General features: G+C 40.9%; 1 protein-coding gene across 2 annotated transcripts in view; it reads left to right on the top strand.

Moving 5' to 3' along the window:
- The first annotated feature begins 2,977 nt into the window (after window positions 1–2,977).
- The window catches only part of OTC (ornithine transcarbamylase), a 62,023-nt gene continuing 37,741 nt past the window's right edge, over window positions 2,978–27,259 (top strand). For both annotated transcript variants that reach the window (XM_007085475.3, XM_042974299.1), the window contains exons 1-4: window positions 2,978–3,139; window positions 15,084–15,222; window positions 16,933–17,014; window positions 26,266–26,353. In XM_007085475.3, coding sequence (XP_007085537.1) covers window positions 3,063–3,139; window positions 15,084–15,222; window positions 16,933–17,014; window positions 26,266–26,353 — 386 coding nt within the window. In that variant the 5' untranslated portion in view covers window positions 2,978–3,062. The remainder of the gene's footprint in view (window positions 3,140–15,083; window positions 15,223–16,932; window positions 17,015–26,265; window positions 26,354–27,259) is intronic.

Genomic DNA, 27,259 nt, shown 5'->3' on the forward strand with positions numbered 1-27,259 from the left:
CTGACTCTTGATCTTGGCTCAGGTCATGATTTCATGGGTTTGTGAGTTCAAGCCCTGCATTGGGCTATACACTGTTGGTATGGAGCCTACTTGGGATTCTCTCCCTCCCCCCCCCACTCTGTCCCTCCCCTGCCCACACTCTCTCTCTTTCTCAGAATAAATAACCTTAAAAAAGAACAACTTTTTAAAAGACATCAAGAAACTAACATTCTTTATATCCTCAATGGAACCATTTGGCCATTTGGAATTTTAGGCTCAAATGTCAAATGACAGGATACACTTGGAATCCTGGAGTCTCATTAACTTTACCATTTCCCTTCCCTCCACATCCTATCAGTTGTTCTGATAGGTGCATTCTAATCCCTAAATCTTTCTTGCACCCATCCTCTGTTTTCTATTTCCACATCCCCAGTATGTGCTCACGTCCTTGTTCTAACACAATAACCTTTGTCTCTGCCTCCATATTCTCTCCACCATACTTCTTACACAATGCTGCTGGATTCATGTTTTCACAATATGGCGCAGATAGTAACATATGTCCCCTTGTCTGCCCCAGCTCTAAAACTTTAATAATCTTCCTTATTTGACTATAGATTAAATTCTTAACCCCATAATCTGGCTTTCAAGGCCCTCAACAATCTGGCCCCAATATTCCTTTCCAAATCTAGAGAGAATCCTTTCCAGATAGGAGTTGTCGGCAGTGCTGTGCTCACAATGGCTTGCAAGAGCCCATCCTACACCTCTCCCCCAACTCCGCGTTCAGTGATGTCACTTTGGGAGCTCGGATCTGGCCGTGGTGGGAGCATTTACACGACACAAATCCATCAATGCCACAATGCAGAACTTTTTTTTTTTTTTTTCATTTTCTTTTCTGAAGCAAGGAAGCAGAGAACAAGCCCCTCCCCCTTGGTTAGAATGCCTGGCGTCAGAGCACAGAGACAAAATGGTTGACTCCGAGTGGGAAAGGATCGATGACTCCTATTTATCACTATTTCCCTCAGAGCCCACCTGGTACAGAGACCCAGTCTGTGATCACTGCACAACTGTTGGTGGTGGAAGAGAAAAATGAGTGCATGGAGGGCTGGGTGGAGAAAGGGAACTAGGTAGGGTGCCAAACCACGCAGTTGAAATGGAATTAGAGGAGTCATGGTGTGGGTCAACGAAAGCATGAACTCTGAGGATGAATGTCAAACCCTCTATGGTGCTCTTCCACATGTTACCCAGATACCGTCTTTTGAGGTTCAATGAAATTGCCTCTGACCTCATCCCACGTGTGGTGCACCTTTTATCTTCCAATCTCGCTAGGGGTTGTGGGTGGTTTCAGTTTTCTTAGTCTCCTCTGAGGGACTGAGCTCCTACCTCAGTAGAATTAGAAGGGTTTCTGAGTCGCTTTGGCATCTCAGAAATGCCACCTACTTTCTACACCACAGCACTGCAGACACTTGATTTCTCCCCAAGCACTGCTAACACGAGTTGTTTGTGTAGGTAGCACACTTGACTGGAGATATGGGCTTTACACTAGCATACAGTTTGACCTCTTTTCCCTCAATCTCACTGCAAACATTCAATTTCCTTCCTTGTATTACATAGAGCAATTTCACTGTCTGAAACCTATCCAACAACTGGCCTCTTTTGCCTCTTCAAAGATGCTTTACAGTCTTTTCCAACAAAGCAGACTTCTATTCTCCCACTTGGAACATTCACTCTATACCTTCTTACTCTTGTACCCTTGTGAACACTTGCCTCTGCCTGGAATATTCTTTCTGGAACAGAAGACTTAGTAAAGGTTTGAACAGTTCAGTCTTTCCCTCCCTGTCCCGCATCATTCTTTGTAAGTAGAAGGGAATAGCAATAAGATTTATTTCCCTGCTGACATTAATTATGACATCATAACCATTCCGGTTCCTGAAGTGGCCATAATTAATTTTTAAATAGCATAATTTTTTTTTGCATTGCATAAACTTCTAGCAAGTGTTTACCTGGGTTTGCTAAAGTCACATAAATTGATCAGAAGATGCAGCCCTTTCTTTCCTGCCTCCCACCCTTCCCAGCTTAGAGTACTTTTTCTTCCCTGTGATATGGTAGCGCTTTATCTGGACCTCTCCTACGGGCTTGTGTTATGTATGCTTATTTACAAATATTATCACACTTACTGAACTGTAAACTCTGTGACAGTGAGATCATCTTCTTTCACTGAAGTTCCAGCCTAGTCCAATATCTGACACAGAACGGATTTTGAAAATATCTGATTTATAACTGTGGATGAATGAATAAATGTAAAGCATTGGAAGACCTCTTAGTGATCTGGAGAGGCTACCCGGGGAGGAGCGTATGGTACCCCCTCCCCACTTCTACTGATTGTGGGTTCCTGCTAGAATTAATAAGCAACTACTTGCTTATCGAAGACCTACTATGTGCAAGGCACAATGGGAGCTCCAGGACTGAGATCTTTTTATTATACCTCCCCACTCCAGCTTTTTGCCACCAAAAAAATAGCTCCGGGGCATTTCTTTCTGTTTGCTTTTGCGGGAAAGCTGAGACTTAGAGTTACAAATGAAATACCGTTGGAAATACTCCGGGTTGTCATGTCTACATCTGGGGTTCTGCACTGACGATTCACATTTTCTCAGTGGCTTATTTCTACGTACCTTCACAGCAGCCAGCACTGAAACGCCCTGCATATATTATATGCCCAATGAGTACTTGTCAATTGATTTTGTGCAAGTATGTGACAGCATAAATATATTATGAAAAATGAGGAGTCTGGTCACCAAAAGAATCAGGATTCCTTCTAAACAGACACACACACACACACACACACACACACACACACACACACACACGCAGTGGTGGAGCCTGGCTTAAAGTGCAGGCATTCCTGTACCCTGACCTGCAGTATCTCTAACCAGGGGAATTTGATAAGGTAGTTGAAGGGTGATTTTACCTTTGCTCTCTCACTGCAGTTGAAAGCATTCGTAGCTTTTAGGTGGAGCCCACTGTCTGTCGACCTTGGTGAGGCGTTTTCAAGAGCATACAGTCATCTTTTTCATTATCAAAAGAAGATGCTGTTTAATTTGAGGACCCTGTTGAACAAGGCAGCTCTTAGAAATGGTCACAATTTCGTGGTTCGAAATTTTCGGTAAGTGATGGCCAGAGATTGGAGTCTGACTTAGGAACTATGGTGATAACTGAAGTTCTATTCTGCAAAGGAGCACAGCCTCGAAAAGGCGTCGTTTTGGAGGGTTTAGTGCCAGGCTCCACCCTTATTTGAGACAGCTGTCTCTAATTCCAGGTGAGCCTTCATTTCTCAGTCCCCTCTAATCAGACTTCAGAGCAGGCTGGGAGCAGGGGGCGCGGGGGTGCGTCACTAACCTCCTAGGGTGTAACAGGCTAAATGTTCTTGACATCTTCCATTTGTGTATGTTCTAAACGGGATCCTGGCTGAAGAAAAATTAGAACCAATTTACACAGGGTCTTCAGCTTGTGTTTGGATTTGCTTGAAAATAACACATCATTCTAGGGAGTGGGGATTAATCAGTTCTTAAAAAAAATGAGACCCCAAATAACAACCAGATAAATATTTACAAAGCTGCTGCCAAGGAGCCTTATGTGTGATGAGGATAATGAAATTTTTAAAACAAAATCCATGTTTGGAATCTATCCCTGAAATTCTTGGTAGCATGTTAAAGGCGGCTGTTTCCAGTGAATTCTTTATATGAGTTACATCCTGCTTTATAGTTATTGAGCACGCAGTGGGGGTGGTGTGGGGTGTGTCTGTGGGGAAGGGGATAGGGGCAACTAGCTAACTGAGGAAGCAAGGCCATCAAATGTGCACATCGTTGCCAGAAAGCTTCTAGAGTAACTGCATGTTAACAATCACATAGAATTTTCCCAGAGACTCTTTCCAACCAACCTCAAAACAACCTCATTGACTTCCTAAAAGGAGAAGCTTCTAGTCTGACGTTGTCTGAAGTTTTCTCCCACTGTGACTAAGTGGGTCTTTGACAGTGGCCCTGAGTCCCTCCTCTGGGCCACCTGGCAGCTCTGACCTCTCTGGACTGTATCATTAGCACCATTTCTTTGGTGAATAGAAGACTCTCAGAAGCCAGAATGACATTGTAAATGATACTGTAAATTGAGCTCATAGTATTAGACCTAGGTGGGACGTCAGAGCCACAGAATATTATTAGCCTTCTCTTATTTTACAGAGAAGGTTTATGAGGCCCAGAGAAATTCTGGGGTTTACCAATTAGTACTAGAGTTTGACCACATAACCCAAGTATGTGGAGGAAATCTCAGGTTTTGGAGTCTAAAGAACGAGATTCGAGGCCTGGTACCACCACTTTCTGGCTCTATCACCTTGAGCAAGTCGTTAAACTTTTCTGTAATGTTGCTTCCCCTATAAAATGGGAAAAAGAGTAATACCTGCTCTGCTTACATCACAAGGTGGTTCAACCATTCGTTTAATAAATACTTACTGAGCACCTACTTCTGAGCCATGCTCCTTGCAAGGTGTTGGAGATACAGTGGCAGAGAAGGTACTTCATACCAGACACATGAAGTCACAGTCTAGTGATAATCAGCGAGATAATGCGTGTGAAAACTGTAAAGTGACAGACCAATGTTCATTATTTTATTATTCCATGTCACTGCATTACATCAGATAACAGTTTGATGACATTTTTTCCCATAGTTTTTAACAAAGAATCATCACTGAGCTGAAAATAATCAACTGAATGAACAGCCAAAGCTTGAAACTTAAACTTCTACTCTTTTTTGAAAATTACAGTGATTATTGATTTTTAATGTTTATTTTTGAGAGAGAGAGAGAGAGAGCAAGTGCAAGCAGGAGAGGAGCAGAGAGAGAAGGAGACACAGAAGCCGAAGCTGGCTCTAGGCTCTGAGCTGTCAGCACAGAGCCCAATGCGGGACTCAAACCCACCAACCACGAGAGATTTTTTAAATAACGGTCACAAATTAAATGTTTGGAACTAAAACATCTGCCAAATGTTGAGGCTTCTTTGGTATTTACTAATATGCTATCATCTACATCCAGTAGTCAGACCATAATTCTCAAAGTCCTGGCTAGCTGTCTCTCACAGTGAATGGGGCTGAGGCTAAAGCCTAGCTAAATCAGCCCAAATCTGTACCTACTATTTGAAAATATGAGAGCCTCGAATCACTCATGCCATTAGAAACTTAAGAGCATAAGCCTCTCATGAAAATGGGCTGACTTTGAAACGGTGTTGTTCTCATGTGGCGTGGGTATTTTTCTTTCCAACTCTTTTCGTTAGCCGTGCTACTTGCCAGGTAGATGAATTCAGATTTGCTGAGGTCCAGTAAGACCTAAGGCCTTTGATGACCTCTCAACAACAGTGAAAACTCCCAGTCAACTCTGCCTGTATTGTACTTTGACTTTCAGCCTTCCACAGGGAGTCGAGTTCTTCCCCCCACCCCCGACCCATATCTCTTGGGAAGGGTGGAGGGACCTTGCTACAGAATATACCATGTGACCTTAACACCAGAGACTGATAAGAAATGTGTGGTCGGTGTTTGGCAATGCCATAAAACGGGTACCGCACCGTTTTGAAATGAGCAGCCATATTGCCATGGACAGGATAAAAATAACAGCTTAAGTGAGGCTGAAACCATTCATGCAGCCTCCTGAATCAATCATTTTTCGTCAATTATGATTTCTTTTTTTCCCCCAAATCAATAGGATCAGACACCAAGACTGCCGAGAAGACCCAATCCATAGGCTTTTCATCTCACAAACAAGGCTCTAGAGCCTGGCGGTGTTTGGATAATAGACAGTGTCCTGTGATTTGTTGCCTATTAGGGAAACCACTTAGAGCTTTTAAAGAAATCACTAAAAAAATCTCTTTCTTTATCAGAGAAGACCAATTTGTAAGTGCAGTTCAATTTCATCTCACAAATAGAAATTTCTTCAGAGAATATTGAGCTAAGCCACCCAATTTTGTGGAGGTTATGGATTGGAGCGGAGGTGACTGGTTTTCAGGTATTTCATTCCAGACCTCTCTAAGGGCTTACATAACTCATTATGTTCCCTTCATCCCACACCCATGCTATCTGTACGCGTGTGGACACACCGATGAAGTGATTACAGGCCATCCGTGCTCTTGCCTAGAGGAGAGAAAACAGTCCTCTGTGATTAGTCACGTCTTCTGTCCTAACTGAAAATGAACGCCCTGTTAAAAACATACTTCCCGGCTTCACAAAACTATACAGGGTCTGAGATCAGGCATGGAAGGGGGTCATGATATTTCCCTTGGCCAACAATAAAATTTGGGTTTATTTCCGGTTTGTTATTTTTAGTAATGTAGTGATTTAACTAAGATAGACAAAGTAAGGCAGCTACAGATTTTCAACAGTGTCAGGGTTCCAGACCTATAATAGCAGGTCTGCACAAAGCGAGCCTGCTTCGTTTTTCAGATGAGCGGAAGTTGCACCATTTTAGAAGGCTTACGATCTAAGATATCTTAGGAACCACCTAGTCCCCCCATTACAATAGTGATTTATACCACATGTGAGCATGTGGCAACAGTGAGAAAGGTTGCAAGTCAATTTTTAGTAATAAACTATTATTGTTAATAAAGTAAAGAAATTTGGACCGTTGGTGCTTTTTTTTTTTTTTCTTCAAATCAGTAGGATGAGATTCAAGGGTTTTGTGAAGGTAAAGTCAGTCTCCCTTGCATGCATTCCAATACTGAGATGGCAAGAAAGGGATGAAATTAAAGGCAGGCCACTGAGAATTCGGATGGCTCCAGTACGGCCTATGGGAAATCTTGTGTTTATAAACTTCACGAATGTTGCGGAAGACAAAGACAAGACAGATCACTGATTCTGAGTTCATTTTCTTAATTTTTCAGATAAAGAACTGAGGCCAAAGATGGAAAGTGATCGTCCCGAGGTCAAAGTTTGACTAGGACTAGAATTTGAATAATTAAAACCACTGCTGTTTTTATTCCACTGCTTTGATTATTTTGATCCTTCCAAACTGATAAAGTTGGCCATTCTACCCTTACGCAGTATCCTTTTTTAAAACACAGCCAAGATATCTTAGTAAAGAAAGAAAAAATAAAACCAAGAACATACACCTTAATGGTTGCATCAATCTGCCACATTAAAGAAACACAAAAATCTCAGCCATACGGCCCATTGACCACCCCCTTATGCCTCCAGAAGATAAAGTCTTCATCTCAAATTTTCCATGGGGATCAAAATATCACTTAACACTGAATTTTTTTTCCTATTCTGGCAGTCTGTTTCTGACTGACCACATTTTACTCAAATCAAGCACTTTCTCTTCCAACAAAATACAATTATACAAGGGAACACATCCAGGTCTCCTCCCGTGCTCCAAACAATTTACCAGAGTTAGAAAACGCAGACTCTTGCAATGAAAGGCTTTATTCTGCCAATACAGAATATGCTTCCATTTTCTAGCTAGGAAGATATTTGGGTAAAGCTAATACAAAGATCTACTATTACCTTGGCTTAACTTCTTAGCATTCAGTGATTTGGGGCTGAGAAATCTCTGTAATTATTTCTTCCAGGGATACAATTAATGTAAGGAACTAGTCTTGCCTTTTTCAAAAGCTCTGGCTTTAACCAGACTGCAATGACAGTTTTGACAGAAAATCTGTACGTGGTTCCCATTGTTTCATCCAGTATTGGATCGTCCCTATTATGTGTACGAGAAAACCAAGTATTTTTATGGGAACACTAAAATAGTGATTCTGGCCCTGGTTCAGGCGCTCGAGAACCAGGGTAGGCTGCCTCCAACTGAAGCATGAGGTCTCTATAAGTAGCCATTTATGCCAGTGGTTTTAGCTGGATAATTTGTGTGTGGGTTTATCACCAGAAAGCCAGAAATGCTTGATATAGACCAGGAAAAAAGCGGGGGGAGGCCTACGGCAGAGGTGTTTCCACAAAGGTACAACTGTGGACCTCTTCTGCTTTTCTCTACATTTTAAGCAGCTTAGGAAAGAGGTGTGGCAGCTCCATTTCAGAGCCAAGAGGAGGTCTATGAGGAGACAGTAAACAGGATAGGAACTTAAACTTGAACCATTGTGTTTGCTTTCCTTCCAGTGATAAATTTTCCTGGTTAGTTCCTGATATCTATGAAAAGCAGCAATTTTTCCTATGGGAACACTTCCTGCCCCACCTCCCGGATAGAACAGAGAAAGGCGGTGACTAGTCTAATGATTTTTCAATGGTGTAAACAGTATGACTCCCCTTCACTGGTTGAGATGCAATTAAAAAACATCTCCAGTTAATCACTCACATACCATGATAACCAGATGTACAGTATCTACCTCTCTACCCTTTTTGTCCCCAAGAGCCCTGGGGACTTAGTATAAAAGGGGCTTGTGGCGAGAGGGAACCAAAGTATTGGTATAGTTCACTATTACTGTACTTTGGGTTTGGCTCTCAGGGTGCCGCGGGCAAAAGTTTGTCCCACCAGATCCTCTCACCAGTCCTCCAGGTTTTTGCACTTGACTCAGACTGCTGTGCCTGAGTTCCGAGGTTATAATGCTTTTGCTTCATGTGCGCACGTCCAACTATTGTTCCCAGGAGTGCAAATACTACACCAGAGTCGTTGAGCCCTGGGGAATTTCAGCTTTAGCAACACACTAGGCCACAATCAGTTTTCCTCCATGACACTCAGGCCTTGTGCTCAGCCTAGGCTACAGCCCACACTTGCTCTTCCCTCAACATGAATTCTGTTTTGGGGGCTCTTGGTGTCTTTTTTTTGTCATCAGACTTTGATAAGGACATTGAAAACCCATCATGGAAAATCTCTCTAAATTAATTCTCAGAAATCTGCTGAATTCATTCTTATACAGATTGTTTTACTTTTGTCCAGACACGTAATATCATTCATTCACCCATTTACCTAGGAAATATTTATTGAATACCTACTATATCCCAGACATTGTAACAAGCGCTGGGTATACGTTAATAAATAAAACAGGCAGGATCCCTGCCATCATGGATCATATAGTTTAATGGGAAGATAAAAAGTAAGTAATATAAACAGACATATAAATACATATTTAAAAATTATGATAAGTAGCATGAACAACATGAAGGCAAAGTGGAGATTACTCAATACTGTCAGGGAAGGAATCTCCCAGGAGGTGGTGTTTAAGCCCTTGGCCTAAGGCTGAGAAAGCCAGCATCAAGAGCTGAGGGGAGAGTGTTCCGGACAGAAAGAATGGTATGTGAGGAGTTCTACAATGAGAAAGCCTTTGGAGGACAGGCTGTCCTTCCTTTGCACGGTCCCAATATGCAGGGATTTCAATTAGCACAGTTGAGTCAAATAACACCAGTCTTTTGAGTACACTGTTGATTTCAGCTGCCATAGTATATTAATTGTGAGCAGTTGCATAAAGGAAAAACTTCACTGCTCGCTCTTTTGTCCACAAATCACTATGTAAATAAGAGCTGCACATCATGATCAATGACCAATCGCATGACTTCTTTCAAAGTTTTGGTGGTTGCTCACTGGGCATCCGTTATTCAGTTTACCTACAAACAGCAACGAGTGTGGTTGTGATGGCTTCTTTTTTCCCAATGATAAGCTTATGTGCCACTTTATAAAAATGAATAATCGAAAGGAGGAATTGTCTGGCAGAGATCAACGTACAGAAGAGAAATTAAAAAAAAACCCACAACACTGGCAGTAAAATTTGAATCAAATGGGAATGCATTTATAGAAGAAATAGTTTATGGTGGTATTGTTGACCCTGCTAATTGTTTGAAAGGCTGCAGCTATGCAGCCAGAGGAACTTAGTGAAGACAAACTTACCAACATAAATGAGGAAAGCAGTTGTGACACCGAGTGTAAAGATGTTCCAGAGGAAGTGACACCAGCAAAGCACTTCACACTAAATGAATTCTCAGAGATAATTTATAATATTGAAAGTGCAAAGGATAAAATGTTGGCAGGTGATCCAAACGTAGAGAGTATGGCAATTCACCAAAGCATAGACAAGATGTTTGCTCTATAACATATGCTATATAATAAGACAGCATGCATGGTTCAAACTACTCTTGACCATTTTTTACAAAAAATAAAACACTATAATTCTCAATGCTTCTAATGTTTTAAATTATGGCATAATAAATATATTTCACTTTTGCTAATTTTTTCACTTCCCTACTCATTTATAACGGACAAAAGGAGAGTACTAAATGTTTTGACAAAAAATTAAAAGTCACAGAACAATTGTGATATTTCCCACTTATTAATAAAGTTGCTTTGCATGGTTGCAGATTTAATGGTCATTTACAGTCCCATACTACTATGCAAAGCCAGAACTATCTGCGTTTTATGGTTTTTAAAAAATGTTTATTTATTTTGAAAGAGAGTATGAAAAAGAAAGAGAGAGCGTGTGCGCACACGCAGGCATGAGTGGGGGAGGGGTAGAGAGCGAGGGAGAGAGAGAATCTGTGCTGATAGCACAGAGCCCCATGTGGGGCTCGATCTCATGATCGCACGAACTGTGAGATCATGACCTGAGCTGAAATCAAGAGTCTTAACCTACCGAGCCACCCAGGCACCTCATCTGTATTTTTTTAAAGCTTATCTGCTAACATATATTGGAGATGCTATCCCAGGACAACAAAAGTGAAGGCAATATTATCAGTGGCTGCCGTATGAAGATTGGAGTCACAAAGAGTTATTCTTCTGATTACTTGTGCTCTAAGAAAGAGAATTTGAAATAAGGTTTCTGTTGCTATACACATTTTTAAATGAAAGGTCCGGACAAAAAGGGAAGATTCCAGCAGGATGTTGGTGTCTTCTTTTTATTTTTAAATTTGAGTCTGTCAATGGAGAAATAACAAGAGATGCATCTCACAATGCAATCCCAACAGTAGAACATTAACCCATCCCTAATCCCAACTTCTTCGAGTATAAGGACAAATCTGAGAAAGACCCCGAGACTTTTTACTTCTCCTAGTCTGTCTTCCGTTTAGAGAGCTGAAAGTTGGAGCTTTTCTGCAGTAGTTGAAGGTGTTGTTGAGTCTCCTCTTTGACCATTATTTTCCTGCTTCCTTTCATGAGAACCCAGGAGAAAAATTAAGTTCCATGCATAATTTCTTTTCCTTTCTTTTTCAGTTCTTTTTCTCTGAGATTCAACACCGCCACCAACCACTACCACAATTCCAAGATCCGTGATATTCTCTTGAATAAAACTTGTAGTCCCGAGAGTATTTAGAAGGAAGTAGATTGAGGGGTGCCTGGGTGGCTCAGTCAGTTAAGTCCGATTTCGCCTCAGGTCATGATCTCACAGTTTGTGGGTTCGAGGCCCGCATCAGGCTCTGTGCTGACAACTCAGAGCCTGGAGCCTGCTTCAGAGTCTGTGTCTCCCTCTCTCTCTCTGCCTCTCCTCACCTTGCACTCTGTCTCCCTCTCCCTCAAAATAAATAAACATTAAAAAAAATTAAAAAAAAAAAAAAGAAGGAAGTAGATAGACACGACACAAGCCTGCAAAGGCTGAGAGTCGGGGAAGGTGTTCAATCCTTTAAGTTTTGCAGTTTGGAGACTCAGCTTTTGTGGACTCTAAAACTGCCAGAAGTCTGAACTTAAGCTCTAGGCAAGAAGTCCTCAAAATTAGCATACCAGTGGTTTCTCCTGTTGTCAATGGATGTGAGTTTACCAACTATAGTGGTGTTTCACACATTTCTTAAATCCTAGGGAGCAGGGGTTTCCAGCAAAGTTTTTTTCTCTGTTAAAAATAATACTGGAGGAAGTCTTAAGCCATGGAATATTAATGCTTTATTGTAAGACACACAGTCAGGAGAGTTTATCTTCTGTGATTTTATCTTACTTGGACCTCATTCCAGAAAGAAAAAAATATTTTCAAACATGCCCTAAATGTGAATTGGGAAAGTTTAAGCTGCCATGCCTCCATTTCAGGCCAGACATGATAAACTGTTTACAGACCCCAGATCCAGTTGACTCTAAACAATTCATCAATATCAGTCAAAGGGTTTACTTCTTAACAATATCGGTACTTGTATATTCCAAGTGTTGCTTAGTATTATCACTAATTAACATCAGAACCAGACATATAACCAAAATGCAAATGTAAAAACACATTTTCTGCCTAAAGGCCATGTTTTTAAAGTTCTCAGATTTCTGAATACTATCATCCAAGTCTTGGACATAGTTTTCTAAGATTTTTACTAGAGTTCTAATGGAAGGAAGAAAATGAAGGTCTATTCTAAAACGTCTTTAGCCAGCAAGATATTTTTTGTATATTTACGAATTTATTTTTAAAATTTTGGTTCTCCTTGATCTAAACGTTTACATTTTTTGTGTGTTCTGTTTTTTACACAATCTACCAGGGTAGTAACACATATACAAATAAGCAAACATACCTTGTGGATCCATGTTCAAAATGTTTTATGTTATGGGTCTATAATAAAAATAAATTGCGGACCACTGCCTTAAAGAAATTTCCATTTAGAGAGTAGATGAATGACATATTTTTACAAGTTGAAGACTATGGTACATCTTTGAAGCAGGAATGTTGACCAAACTTTTGATCCACATACAAGCTGAAAACACTAATTTCTACGGATTGAATATGGTATTGGTATCCTACATTAAATCAATCAATCAATCAACCATTAGCCAACTAACTCACAAAACTTCGATCTTTATGGAAGTTCCTTTCCTTACTAACTAGAATCTCTGAAGGGCTTAACATCACAAAAAATCAACTGAAAAAAAATACTCATCTGTAGAAGATGAAACGAACCAGTCAACTCTGCCAGAAAGTTGGGGGTTTAGTGAACGATTCTTTTGTCTACGTTATTTGATGTCATGCAGTGGAAACAACAAATTGAGTGAATTTGTGATTTTCCTACCTATCTTGTCACCATTGCAAAAAGACATATAGAAATTCCCACCAGAGAATTTACTCTTCATCTCAAGTAGCACAAACTCTTTTCTTAAGCTAGAATTCAAGCATGATCATTTTGTGACAATGGTTCTGCTTCTAGTAAAATTAATGTTTAGCCCATGTGGTGAACCACAATTTGCCCTTCATTATTCACAATTTCTAATGGCATACAATATAATTATTGTTAAATAGAGATAACACTAGGAATGACAAAAGAATAAATGTTTTCAATTTTAGATACTGATTACCCCCCAAAATAATTATTGCCATTACAATGTAACAAAGTGTTAAAATGGGACTCTTTCCGTCTCGGTTTCTGCTTAGGCCCAATAGGTGTTTTCTCTTCCCTCATTCCAAAGCGAGATGCTATGCCACTAAAACAGGAGCAAAGGAGATACACAAGAATTAGTCTTGCAACCCACTGGTGACCACTTCCAGCTTCTAAAATGTATTGCAGAAACCAAGAGATGGGCGTAGATTGGAAGAAGATTTTGAAAGTCTTACCATTGTATATGACAGGGAGAGGTACTCTTCCCTCAACTCAAGCCTAGGGAACGTGGCTCCAATGGCACTGATAGGTTCAACAGGAGAGCTTGGGGACACTGCACACCAATTTCAAGTCTCTACCTAGGAAATCTAGAGTAAGAGGGACAGGCTGCCTAGCTGTTTTGATGGCAGAATAAGAGATGCGTTCATACTGGAAAGAAACGGACTTTTGTCAGAGCAAAGTACATGAAGGGATTCCCATGAACCAATACAGATTGAGAAAGAGACTTAGCATGGTGTTGTTTCACATGATGGCCAAGAGACCTCCCGAAGGGTGGGGAGATCTCTGAGAAAGGAGTCTGGATGTGTTCCCTTGGATGGCAGGAGAAATGTAATTGTCCACCACCAAGGACTATTGTGAGAAATTTCCAGTGATGACAGAGTTCTCCCAAGGACCCTCAAAAGCACCCCAGAAGATGAAGTGTCAGCCTTAAGCACCTAGGTCAATGCTAAATTGCTAGAACAGAATCAGACTTTGCCTGACCCTTAACTCCTCACTTTCCCTTGGCTTTACTTGGAGCGACTAAAGGTGGGAAATAGAGGAAACAATTCATGGTCCCTCGTCCCTTAAGAGGAGGCCGGCTTGAATCAGGCATGAGGTGGAAGGAAGAAGGGTGTTAACTTGCAGTACATTTCTTAGAGTTAAAAAATCATTATTATTATTATGCATTATTTTACTAAGACTCTTTGGAGGGAATAAAGTAAGCACAGAGTTTTTTTTTTTTTTTTTTTTTTTTCTGAAAGTTACCAGAAAAGCCACAAGGCCCATTGTATTTGGCCAGGGACAAGTAAAGAACAAATCTCCAAAGAAGAGATTTGAAGGGTGGTAGAGGAAAAAGAATGAAAATGTTTTCTATGGTATGGACATTATAAATTCTGTTCATATAATCTAATGATTTCAATAATAATAGCTAAAATTTATCAAGTGCTTATTCTATGCCAGACACCGTCTGCTTTGCATGTATTAGATCATTCCATCCTCACAATGCTATAAGATTATTATACTCATTTTCTAGGTGAGAAATCGAGGTGCAGAGAGAGGTTAGGCAACCTGCCTGAAGTGGCACTACTAGTAAGTGGCTAAGCCACCAAGAGGGCTATTCCCAGCAAATAAGAATTCAACCTCTTTCCTCAAATTTTTCTTTTCTCTCCACATCCAAAATATTGGATATCAAAAATGGAGGGGCTCCTGGCTGGCTCAGTCAATTAAGTGTCCGACTTCAGCTCAGGTCATGATCTCACGGTTCGTGAGTTCGAGTCCCGCGTCGGGCTCTGTGCTCACAGCTCGGAGCCCGGAGCCTGCTTCGGATTCTGTGTCTCCCTCTCTCTCTGCCCCTTCCCTGCTTGCACTGTGTCTCTCTCTGTCTCAAAAAGAAATAAACATTAAAAAAAATTTTTTAAAAATAAAAAATAAAAAAAAAAAAGGAAACCACAGCCTTATCAATTTTAGCGCGTTAGCACTTTGCAGGAACACATGAGGCTACATGTGATTTTCTATGCTTTGTTTCAAGAATCGAACACCGAATCACCCCAGTTCAATGGGGTCTTTTTCTTAAATATCTATTTCTCTTGAATTTTCTTTTTTCTTTTGTGTAGATGTGGACAGCCACTACAAAATAAAGTACAGCTGAAGGGTCGTGACCTCCTCACTCTAAAGGACTTTACAGGAGAAGAAATTAAGTATATGTTATGGCTATCGGCAGATCTAAAATTGAGGATAAAACATAATGGAGAGGTATGTAGCATTTTCATTTTACCTTCCCCTACTACCAGCCCTTTTAAAGACAGCCTTTCCAAAGAAAGAGGGAAAAGAAAATATATTAAAATTCCTAAACAGTAGCTAAGTAATGAAACCACACAGTCAAGGTAATTGATTATCACTGAGTGTACAGGCATATAAAAAGCATAAAAATCAGTTATTCAATGACAAGTCATTGTGCTTCTCTCATGCGGAATGTTGAAATTCATTATTAATTGGATCAGAACCTAAGGAATCATTTCTCTGGAAAGATTTTATTTTTATACCTTCATTCTTTTCTCTGTGTGTTTTCTATCAAGTTAAAAATAAGGACAATACTTTTTTTTTTTTTCCTGGCAACAAATTTCAATTGTGGATGAATTTCAGATATATGATTATTAGGATAATGTCCAAAAATTCACAGTGATGTTACCGTGTTGAAAATAATTCAGATTAGCAAGGAAACAATTAAGTGGTAACCAAGTAGGAGAAGAGATGGGATATGGTGCTTAGCTGTAAGCATTATTCTGCATTTTGAGCAATTTATGTTTGAAACACGCTTAATTCATGCAGCAGTCTCATTTAGACTGCTTAATTGTGAAAGCATACGCGTTCCAAGCTTGTTCAAAAGCACTTTAAAGAGCTGGTGCCAGGCCAAGAAAGGTTTACACAACCTTGATTTTCTTAATCTAGTTCACCAGCTCTCCAAGTTCTGAGAACAGGAGTGACGCCAAGTGCTATGGGTTGACATTCTCATAGAAGACCTGAAATAAGCAGAAAAGGTCCCCCAAGATCCCAGGCCTGTTCTTCATACTTCATGTGTAAGAAGAGTTAGCTGGCAGGAATCTATTTGTTCCAGAACTCACCCTATCAGGAAGTCCATCTACAGAAGAGGAAGAAGGAAAAGCCCCACCCCACACCCAAACTCTCCAGATTGTTTCCAAAAGACTTCTAGAAACAAAGCCTTTGCGCTCCCACAAGGATGCATGAGAAAAGTGTAGCTGGGGCTTCATCCTTAGGAGTCTTAATGCCCCATGTTGTGACAGAGCAGCATTGTTTCTAGCTGAGAAAACACTTCTGAACCAAGCGTCTTCAAGGTCATTGAACATTGATAGGGATTTCCATGGATTTAGGTAAAAAGACGGTTCCAGTAAGAAATATTAACATACTTCAGAACAAGTGTTCAGGTTGAACCCAGAGCAACTAATATTTTGCAATTACATGCCCATAATCTGTAGTTCTTGTTCCCTTCCTCCTATTTGTACAGAACATGACAAAAACCACTTTTTAAAAAATTTTTAAATGTTTTTATTTTATTTTTGACACACACACACACACACACACACACACACACACACACACCAGTGCGAGCAGGGGAGGGGCAGAGAGACACAGAATCTGAAGCAGGCTCCAGGCTCTGAGCTGTCAGCACAGAGACTGATGCGGGGCTCGAACCCAGGGACTGTGAGATCATGACCTGAGCTGAAGTTGGACACTTAACCAACTGAGCCACCCAGGTGCCCCATGACAAAAAACACTTTAAATGCACTTTTACAATAACATTTTGAGTGCTTATTTGGATGGAAGCAGTGATTAGTTATTCTACATTTTCTGATAATGTAAGGAATAACTTTTGAAACATAATCTTTGATACTGGATATAAAATATATTTTTCATTTTAATTATATTCTTGTCCTTAATTTTCAGTATTTGCCTTTATTACAAGGGAAGTCCTTAGGCATGATTTTTGAAAAAAGAAGTACTCGAACAAGACTGTCCACAGAAACAGGTGAGTCCACCGACAAGGCCACACTTGTGCTGAAGAGGGGGCCAGAGGGCGAGGATCTGGGAGGAATCATCCAGTGGGGGAATTTGTGTCTCTTTAGCAACCACAAAGGGAAAACACTGTCACTGGGAGTAGCAGGGCAAGCCTCTGAATGCTCTTTCCAATTCTCAAAGAAGCTGTAAGCAGAAAGGTTAGTGTCATCTGTAGGAATCCCATGAACACTTGATTAGAAGTCTCCAAGAGCTTTTCATGTTCAGTAGAAAATGTGAGTGGACGCAAATTCTCAGCCTTCAAACTCACGTGGGCAAGAAATGTGTATTTTCCCAACACGTAAAGGATTTTCTCTAGCCTGTACCAATTTTGCAGGATGGTGGAAACCTAATCTTCGCAATGTTAGGCAATCCTCAGTCATTTCGGGGTTTACTTTGTCAATTTGGGTTCTCCTCTCCCTTTCCCCACAGTCATGGTTAAGTCCCGGAGAGTACGCGAGTAAGACATCTAGGGCTGTGGGGGTCTGGTCATTGGTCAGCAGGACATCATCATCAAATGGCCACACTGGAGTCTGCTGAGACTTCCGTATCCCCACTGGACCTTGGCTGTCTCCCATTCACTGTGGAGTCTGCTGCACTTGGATCATCACAAGACGTGAAATATTTCTCGGTTTGACTCTCCCAACCTCTTGGCAGTTCTCCTTGCCATCCTGTGTACAGAGAAACTGCAAGGCTTTCTCAACCCTTCCTTCCTCAATCTGGGCGCCACGGAGTACTATAACATGTGTTGCCTCCTAGAACTCTGTCTTAAAGGCAAGACACACATGTATCAGCTCTGGGGTTCCCCAAACTCATCTGAAATGTCCATCATGCATCCACCCTTCAGTACGTGGCCTGGGAGGACAGACGACAGGTACAGTGCCAAAGGTCCACCACTTTTCATTTCTTCTGCTGCTTCTTTCTCTTGCTACTCTTTTTCCCCTTCCAGTTCCCAGTATTGGAGGCTAGGTGATAAAGCAGGAAGAAAAAACTGGCTCTGACTCGCCAAGATGCCTTTCAAATCTACTGTTTGTGCCTGGAATTGTAAGCTATTAAAACTCAAAATTTCTCTTTTCTTAAGCTATTATCTCTGTAATGTTTCAAAAAAGTCCATTTTTAAACTTATAAGCCACACACCACCTCTTTTCTTTCTCTCTGCATTTCTGCTTTATCAGACCTCCCCCGAATCAATAAAACGACTGCCCAAATGGACAAATGGATAGGATCAAGTAGGAGGAACCACAAACAAAAACATTGGTTGTTTCTTCAAATAGCTCATCCCATCTACAAGTATCAGAGCTTTCTAGGATTTAGAAGCAAACAACTACTTCATGCAATACTTGCCTTGTAATGGCCAGTAATGAGGTTCATCAAATATGTAACAAAATAAAGTTCAAAGGGATTAAGTGACTTGGTAAATTCACTTACTTAACAAAGAGCACCAGGATTCAGATCTAAACTTCATTGTTCTTACTAATGCACTCCCCTTGCCCCTTGACTGAAGAAAGGAGGGTGAGGGGAAACACGTAAGGTGTCACCTGGTCTTTAAGTCCCAGGAAGAAAACAGATGAGAACATTTTGCTCTTTTAAGATGGCCCCTTTACAAAATATGTTGACATCTGACATATAGCAAAGGAAAAATGAATATTGCATAAACAAGTCAATAATTCTCAAATTCGGCTCCTTTTCAACAGCGGTCCTCTATGAGTTGGGCAGAGTTTATTTTGTCAGAACTTAAGAGAGGTGTTCTTTTTTGAAGTCATCAAAATAATTGATTAGTACATGGACATTTATCAATTTTAAGTTTTTTTTAATTAATTTTTCTTAGCTGTTGGTGTTTTATACAACTTTTCTCTGCTCAAATGCTATTTTTGATATCAAATGTCCCCGAATAACTGATCCGTTTTACCACTCATATATATTATATGGTAGTTAAGCTATTAATAAAACCAAGAGTGAAGGCTTCATAAGCCTTTGGGTGCAGACCTTGTGCCAAATGCTCTACATTAATTACATGGATTATCTCACTTAATCCTTACGACAATTCCGTGAGGGTAAGACCATTGAAGAAAATAGTCTGAAACTGGTTCAGCAAATGGCCCACAGACACACAGCTAATAAATGGCAGACCGAGGATCGGCAGCTATTATTAAATGTATTTTTTTAATATCTAATTTAATTTGAACAGGTAATTATCATGTTTTGTTCCAGCAAAATTGTTTCTGTGGATGGCATTAAGCATTTTGTTAAATGATGGCTTCCCATACAGAAGTGCTCTGAAACGTGCACAAAATTGCAACCTGTTATGACGAATACATGAGAAAAGGAACACGTGACCGTAAAAAGTTATGGTTCACAGAGTATTCATCATTAACCTCACAAACAAAAAAGTATCCATGGGTCTAATTGTATATGGCATCCTGCCAAACTCAACAGTAGGAGAATCAGAGTAAGTAGTTGCTTTAAATGCTTACAGAAACAGTAAACCTCAACCAAAACCATGGCAGGGCATTTTTATAATGTATATATGCATCTTATGAGTTGCCCTTCGGCACAATTTTCCATCAAAACCTGTTACCTTGGTATTTAAATTTTTTTTAATTTTTTTTTTTTATTTTTGAGAGAGAGACAGAGAGACAGAGAGAGAGACAGAGAGAGACAGAGCATGAGCAGGGGAGGTGCAGAGAGAGGGGGGGAGCCACAGAATCTGAAGCAGATTCCAGGCTTTGAGCTGTCAGCACAGAGCACGATGTGGGGCTCAAACTCACGGACCACAAGATCATGACCTGAGCTGAAGTCAGGCACTTAACTGACTGGGCCACCCAGGAGCCTCATGTTATCTTGGTATTTAGAACGAAAATGGGATGCAATTAAAACTGTCTATTATCGCCCCAGATTTGTGCCAGTCTCCTCATAGGAAAGTCCTTGAGGATCCTATCCCAAGCCTGAGTTGCAGAGATACAACAGTATTTCTGCTGATCTGAGGGAACAGAATAAAATTCATCACCCAACTTAAGCCATATTAATTGCTCATGTAATCTTTTTATTCAGTGTAAAACAGTTATAGAAAAGTGCACAAATCATTATGCACATGTAGTTCGATGAATTCTTACAGTAAACACATCCTTGTAATTAATACCCAGATAGAGAAATAGGGCATTAATAGCACCCTGGAGACCTCCCTTGTATCTCCTTCCAGTTGCCATTCCCCTTACCCAAGGGTAACCATTATCCTGGCTTCTAACATCACAGATTAGCTTTGCCTGTTTTCGAACTTTATATAAATGGAATCATTCAGCATATGTTCTTTTGTGTGTGGTTTCTTTTGCTCAGCATTATGTTTGTGAGATGTACCAACGTCGCTGTGTGTAGTTGTAGATCATTTATTCCTCATCCACTCTTTTGTGTATGCCTGCCAGGCAAGCTGCACAATTCTCCTGTGTGCCTACTGATGATTATATTCTTTTATTGCAAATTAATTGAGCAGATAGACGGATACATTTATTAATCTCGGTAAGTGCAGTAGCCGATAGAAAAAAAATGCACAGGGCATCCTAAGAGATGGTTCTTTTCATTATTTAACTTTGGTATCTCACTTTCAAGGTGACATAGAAGCTGGCACTTTCTAAGCTATTTCAAATGTATCATCTTTACAAATATAAAGGTGACAATATAAAGGTGACAATATAAAAAATGTGATGCTATTCTGCAGGTATGAAAGTAAAGCACAGAGAGGTTCACGACTGCCTTAGTTCTACCAGCAAGAACCCTCAGAGCCCTCATATTTCCAGTGCATGAATTCTAATTATACCCTTCTTTCAAAGCTTGCAGCGATCTGTGAGGAAAAGGGCAAAATCAGATGTAGTCTTATTTTCCCAGGAAGAAATTAAGATATTAACAGAAGAAACGCTTTGTCCAAAAATATCCAACTTGAGTGCATGAACAAATGACAGATCAAAGCAGGCTTCTCTGGATGAAGGGTAAAGAGAAAGGAGAGCCCTGTCCCTCTACCCTCCTCTCCTCAGCAACGGCAGCTCCTGGAGGCTTCTCTGAACCTCTGACCCCCTCCTGAAGCGCTTATCACCAGCCGGGTCCCGTGAGCTGGCAAATGCTTGAGCTGTGCTCTTACACTGGGGTCTGAGGTTCCTTTGTGACCAGAGACCACAATTGCAGAGGAAATTCCTTCTCGGAAGCAATGTCGCGCCATCTCATCTCCTTTGAGAAGTGCTGAAGGCTCAGACTCCTATTCTTAATGTTTTCTATAATCCCTCTTCCTACCCCTACCTCATCAGTCCAGGCTTGATGTGAATCTTCTTTATAGCACAGAGACAGAGATGAAAAGGCAGGAACCCAATCCTGCATTGTTATAGCACAATGACTTCTAGTCACAGCATGACTTGGAGCAGACCTGCCAGGAGGTCTTAAACTTTGTCTGAAACCTCCCTCCATAGTCTCCAACCCTCAGCGACATTCATCTCTGTGCGAGGCACATAGTAGGTGCACAAGGAATACGTTCTTGATGAATGTGCAGTATTCACCTTTGCTTAGGTGACGTTCCCTATATAGAAACAGATTTAGTACTCAAGAGTGATTAGTGATTATAATCATCACTCAATTCCATTAGCTCACTTCACACATAATAGAAAATTCCATTCTTTCTGTTAACAGCATTAGATGTTTGCAGTCAAAATCCCTCCTACATTCACTCAGTAAGTACTTGTTGAGCACTTACTATGTACCAGCATTTATTCTAGGTTCTCGAAAGTGATACACCAGTGAACAAAACAGAGGAAAATTCCTGCCTTCCTGGAGCTTATGTTCTAGCGGGGACACAGACAATAAACGATAGACATACTAAATAAGTGGGTGATACAATGTGTTGGAAAGAAGGAGAACAATGTTCCTGGAACTGAGGGCAAAACATGTACTCCCTTATTTGGACTTGGCTTTTACTCTGAGTGAAATGAGGAATTTTTGCAGGGTTTTGAACAGAGGGACATGATCTAACTTGCATTTTAAAAGGCTCTCTCGGACTGCTCTATGGAAAACAACCTGCAGGGATTGGGGGTGGAGACAAGACAGAAGCAGTGGAATATAATACATGGAGGCTAGGGCCAGAGTGGCAGCAGTGGAAGGGGTAAGAGGGACAGATTCTGGATCTATTTTGAAGGGACAGCCAATAAGATTTCTGATGTAGCAGGTAAGAGAGAGACACTAAGGATGACTTCAAGGTTTCTGCCTGAGCAACTGTGAGCAGGATGGACTAGGTGGAGCAGGAGAGAGGGGGACATTGAGAGTTCAGTTCTGGCAGCATTGAGTTTGAGATGTCTATTGGACACGTGAACAAAGACGATGAAAAGGCAGTTGGCTATTAGTTTGGAGTATGGGAGTGAGATTTGCCCTAGAGATATTTGCGAGGCATCAGCATATAGATGGTATTTAAGGCCAGGAGACTGGATACGATTATAGAGGGGATGAGTATAGATTGAGAGAAGAGGACCAAGGACTGGCCCTGGAGCACATCAACGTTAAGAAGTCCAGGAAAAGAGAAGGAACCGTCAATGGAGATTGAGAACGAGCAAGAAGGTGTGGTGTCCTGGACAGTGTTTGAAGAAAGTTTATCAAGCAGAAGGTGGTGAACAACTTTGTTTCTGCTAATTCAAGAAAAATGAGAACTGAAATAGCCACCTGATGTATCATTGGTAACCTTGGTGAGAGGAGTTTTGGTGCAGTGTTGGGAGGGAGGGGAGCCAAAGCTCTATGGGGATAGGTTGGAGGGAAATGAGAAAAGAGAACTGAAGAGAGAAAGACAAAACAAAGCTCTGCTGCAAAGGGAGCAAACAGTTAAAGGGATACTTAGCAGGGGGAAATAGGGACGAGAAAATGTGCCTTTTTCGAATGCGTGAAAAATGAGAATAGAAATGAGAATAGCATATTCATGATGAAGGTAGTGTAAGGGAGAAAGGGAAGAATTACTACAGCAATGTTCTTGAGTACACAAGGGGGTGTGGCTTCTAGTAGGCGGGGCATGACAAGTTCATCTATGCTTAAGAGGAAGGGAAGTAGAATATATGGGTACAGATGCTGGCAGGTAGGGAGGCAGGGTGGTGGAATCTAGAAGTTCTCTGATTGCTACATTTTCCAGTGAGGTATGAAGCAAGGTGTTCAGTTGACTGCTGGCTCTGCTTTCAAAATATAGCAAGAATCCAATCACTTTGTCATCATTTCAGCAGTTACCATCCTGGTCCAAGCTATCAATTCTCACCCAGGTTTTTGCAGACAGGTCTAGTGACAGGTCTCCCTGCTTCCACCCTTGCCCCACGACAGATGTTATATTAACACATAAGTCCATCATGTGACTCCTCTGCTCTAATCCTCCCATGGCTTTCTATCTTACTCAGACAAGTCAAAGTTGTTTCTTCCCCTCTACCTTCCTTCTGCAGTCTCAACTTGTACTGCTCTCCTCCTTACACTGTACCTTCCATACCAACCTTCTTGTTGTCCCTTGAACCCGGCAGTCATGACCCTTCCTGAGGACCTCAGGACATGCTCTTTCCACTGTTTGGTGTGTTTCAGTGTGGCTTCCCTGACCATACTAAAATTACAACTCATTCCTTATATCCCCTATCTCCCCTCCCTGTTCTATTTTTCTTATGGCACTTCTCAACAGCTAACATACAACATACTTCATTTATTCATTCAGTTTATTTTTTATTATTTTTTTATTTTTTTATTATTTTTTTGAATATATGAAATTTATTGTCAAATTGGTTTCCATACAACACCCAGTGCTCAGTTTATTTTTTAAACGTTGATTTATTTATTTTGAAAGACAGAGAGGGAGAAAGAAAGAGCATGGGTGCATGAGTGGGCAAGGGGCACAGAGAGAGGGAGAGAGAATCCCAAGCAGGCTCTGTGCTGATGTGGGGCTTGACCCCATGAACCATGAGATCATGACGTGAGCCAAAATCAAGAGTCAGGCACTTAACCGACTGAGCCACCCAGGCGCCTCCTCATTCAATTTATTACTTCTCTCTCTCCCCATTGGAATGTAAGTTCACTCGAAGCAGGCACTTGTACCCTGTTGTTTATAATGCTTTTCCCAGTACCTAGAATAGCACCAGGCACATTTTGTAGAATGAATGCATAAATTTCAGAACGATGCTGTGATGCCAAGTCCTAGTGCAGTCACTCCACAGAGGCAAAACGTGCCCTCCACAAAAATTTGGTTTGATTATTGACAGTGAGGATGCCACACAAGCACCAAGAGGGTATGAAAAGGTTTATTAATCACATAATGTGGCTTCTTGGGTAGAGCAGGACTGACTCCCATGCTGGTCTCAAAGTGGCATCAGAGTATGGAAAAATGATACCGTCCTGGGCTTTGTGGTTAGGAGGTGGGGCTGGGGTGAAGATTCCCATGCACTGGCCAGGTTTTATTTAGTTTGAACCTCCCGCTAGTGCCAAAGGAAGGAGTGTCTGTACATTCTTACCAGCTTGCCTAGGTACAGGGCAGAAGGAGAAGAGAGAGTGGTGGTTGGCTTGAAAGTTGGTAGCAGTTAAACATCATAAATTCAGTCAGACTCTTTATTACAGGACCCATACCAAGTAAGATTGTTAGCGTGTTTCATGTTCTCTGATTCTACCTGGGACGTAGCACATCACATCCGCAAGGGATCTTAAGGGCTCTAGGCAAATTGCCTCATTTTCCAGATGAAGAAGACGGAGTCCAGTTCCACTATGTTGTCTTGTCTTTGCAAATTCCTTTGTAAGTTAGCTCAGGGGCTGGCTCCCCTATGGCAAGCCCTGGGGCTATACATAGGCTCTTAAAAACAATCTTGAACAAGTTTTTAAACTCTTGACTCTCAGAACCCTTGTCTATGAAGTTCTTATAATAATATCTACTGTGCTCCTATTAGAGTAAAGTTTTCAATGGAAGAATGTTTATAAAGTGCTAGGACATGGTAGTGCTCTGGGAATAGTCATCGCGAGTCAGAACATAGTACCCTCTAGCTAAAATCCTAGTCTGGGCATATTTAAGTGAACACTCTTAACTAGCATAAAATAGGTAGAATAGAATTATTTCATTCCATTTCAGAAGCAACTACTTACTTTATTTTCAATTTTTAAAAAAATTTTTTAAATGTTTATTTATTTTTGAGAGGGGGGGGGGCGAGAGGCAGAAAGAGAGGGAGACACAAAATCCAAAGCAGGCTCCAGGCTCCCAGCTGTGAGCACAGAGCCTGACTCGGGGCTTGAACTCACAGACCGTGACATCATGACCTGAGCCGAAGTCAGATGCCTAACCGACTGAGCCACCCAGGCACGCCTCAACTTTTATAAACCTACTAACTCTATCAAAGTTTAAAACATTCCTCTTACCCTAGAAAGTTCACCAGTGCTCCTTCCTCGACAATCACCTTCTCCAGAAGCAACTACTCTTTTAATTTCTGCCACTCTATGGTAATTTTGCCTATTCTATGTCTTCATATAAATGGAATTATACATTATCTACTCTTCTGTATCTAGCTTCTTTCACCTAGCATAATTGTCGTGAGGTTCATCCATGTTGTATTCAGAGTTCATTCCTTCTTATTCCTGAGTAGTATTCCATTGGAATCCATGATATCCCACACTACATTTTATTTTTCCATTTTCTGGGATGGACATCATTATACATTTTAAAGAATCAAAACCAGGCATAGCCTCCAGAAGGGAACAATGCCCCATTATTGAAAGGTTCTGAACAACAGGGTAGATAAATGGGCCCCCATCTGAAGGAGTGTTGAGTGTCTTTACAGAAAATTTTATCTACCTCTCGCAGTCACTCATTTTGCTCTGCCTGGGAATTTCCTAGCAGAGACATTAGAGAGCTTTAAAAATTTTGACTTTTCAATTGGGATGGTGCCAATTCCTTATAATTCTGGGGGTTTTTTTTTTGAAAATTTTTTTTAACGTTTATTTATTATTGAGAGACGGAGAGACACAGAGCATGAGCAGGGGAAGGGCCGAGAGAGAGGGAGGCCCAGAATCCGAAGCAGACTCCAGGCTCTGAGCTGTCAGCACAGAGCCCGACGCGGGGCTTGAACTCACAAACTACGAGATCGTGACCTGAGCCAAAGTCAGTCGCTTAACCAACCTGAGCTACCCAGACACCCCAATGTTGTTTTCTACTTTAGTTCTCTTTTTCAAAATGCTTTCCCCCCCTTTTTTCTTTTATTGTAGGCTTTGCACTTCTGGGAGGACACCCTTGTTTTCTTACCACGCAAGATATTCATTTGGGTGTGAATGAAAGTCTCACGGACACAGCTCGGTTTGTAAATCTTCTTCCCTTCAAAGCTTATTTCAGAATTGATAAATTTCAAAAAGGAAATATGCTTCTCTTTAAATAAGGTTTTTCCCCCTCAGCATCCTTTGTACTGTTCTCCGTTTTCCTCCTCTCTTTACCTGATGCTCTGAATACCTCTCTCCTCATCCTCTGGTCAGTTTCTATGGGTTAAGATAATTTTCTTTTCCTTAGCAATTTGAAGAGGTTTCTGATTATAAAAATGTCAAACTTAGGGAAACTTGGAAAACATCAAGTGTGACTCATATTTTACAGTTGAAGAAACAGATGTCCAGGGAAACTGACATGTTCAGTGACTCATAACTAACTAGTTAGCATCAGAGCAGGTAATAATATTAACAGCTAACATTTACTGAGCATTTATTATGTGCTAGGCATTGTTTTAACTTATTTAATCCTATAACGAACCAAATAGATTGGCATAAAGAGGTGCAACAATTAGGAACGTACTAGCTACTATGACACAAAAATTTTATAATGTCAATGGCTAACGTAGTGTGGATGTTAGCCATTAGTAAGTAACTTAGTAAGAGGGAAATATTCATTATTTATGTGGCTTTTCAGGGACTCCAAATGAGAATGGCTCTACCATTTTCAATGTGTGGTGTCCAAGGTCATCCTGGGTGTCTACATCCAGCCAGGAGCTAGGGGAAGAGAGTATAGAGATGGGATACTTTATTCAAACTCACCTTAGCAGGGAAGTGACACAATCACTTGCACACACATTCTATTGTCAAGCACTAGTAGCTCACCCCTATCTAGATAGAAGTAGAGGTAGGAAAAGTCTCTTAACCATTATATTATGAAGACTGAAATATAGACCCCCCCCGACTCCCCATGAAATGCTGTCACCATTATAGTATGTTTGAATGA

Source organism: Panthera tigris, chromosome X (assembly GCF_018350195.1).
Source record: "Panthera tigris isolate Pti1 chromosome X, P.tigris_Pti1_mat1.1, whole genome shotgun sequence".
NCBI lineage: Eukaryota > Metazoa > Chordata > Mammalia > Carnivora > Felidae > Panthera > Panthera tigris.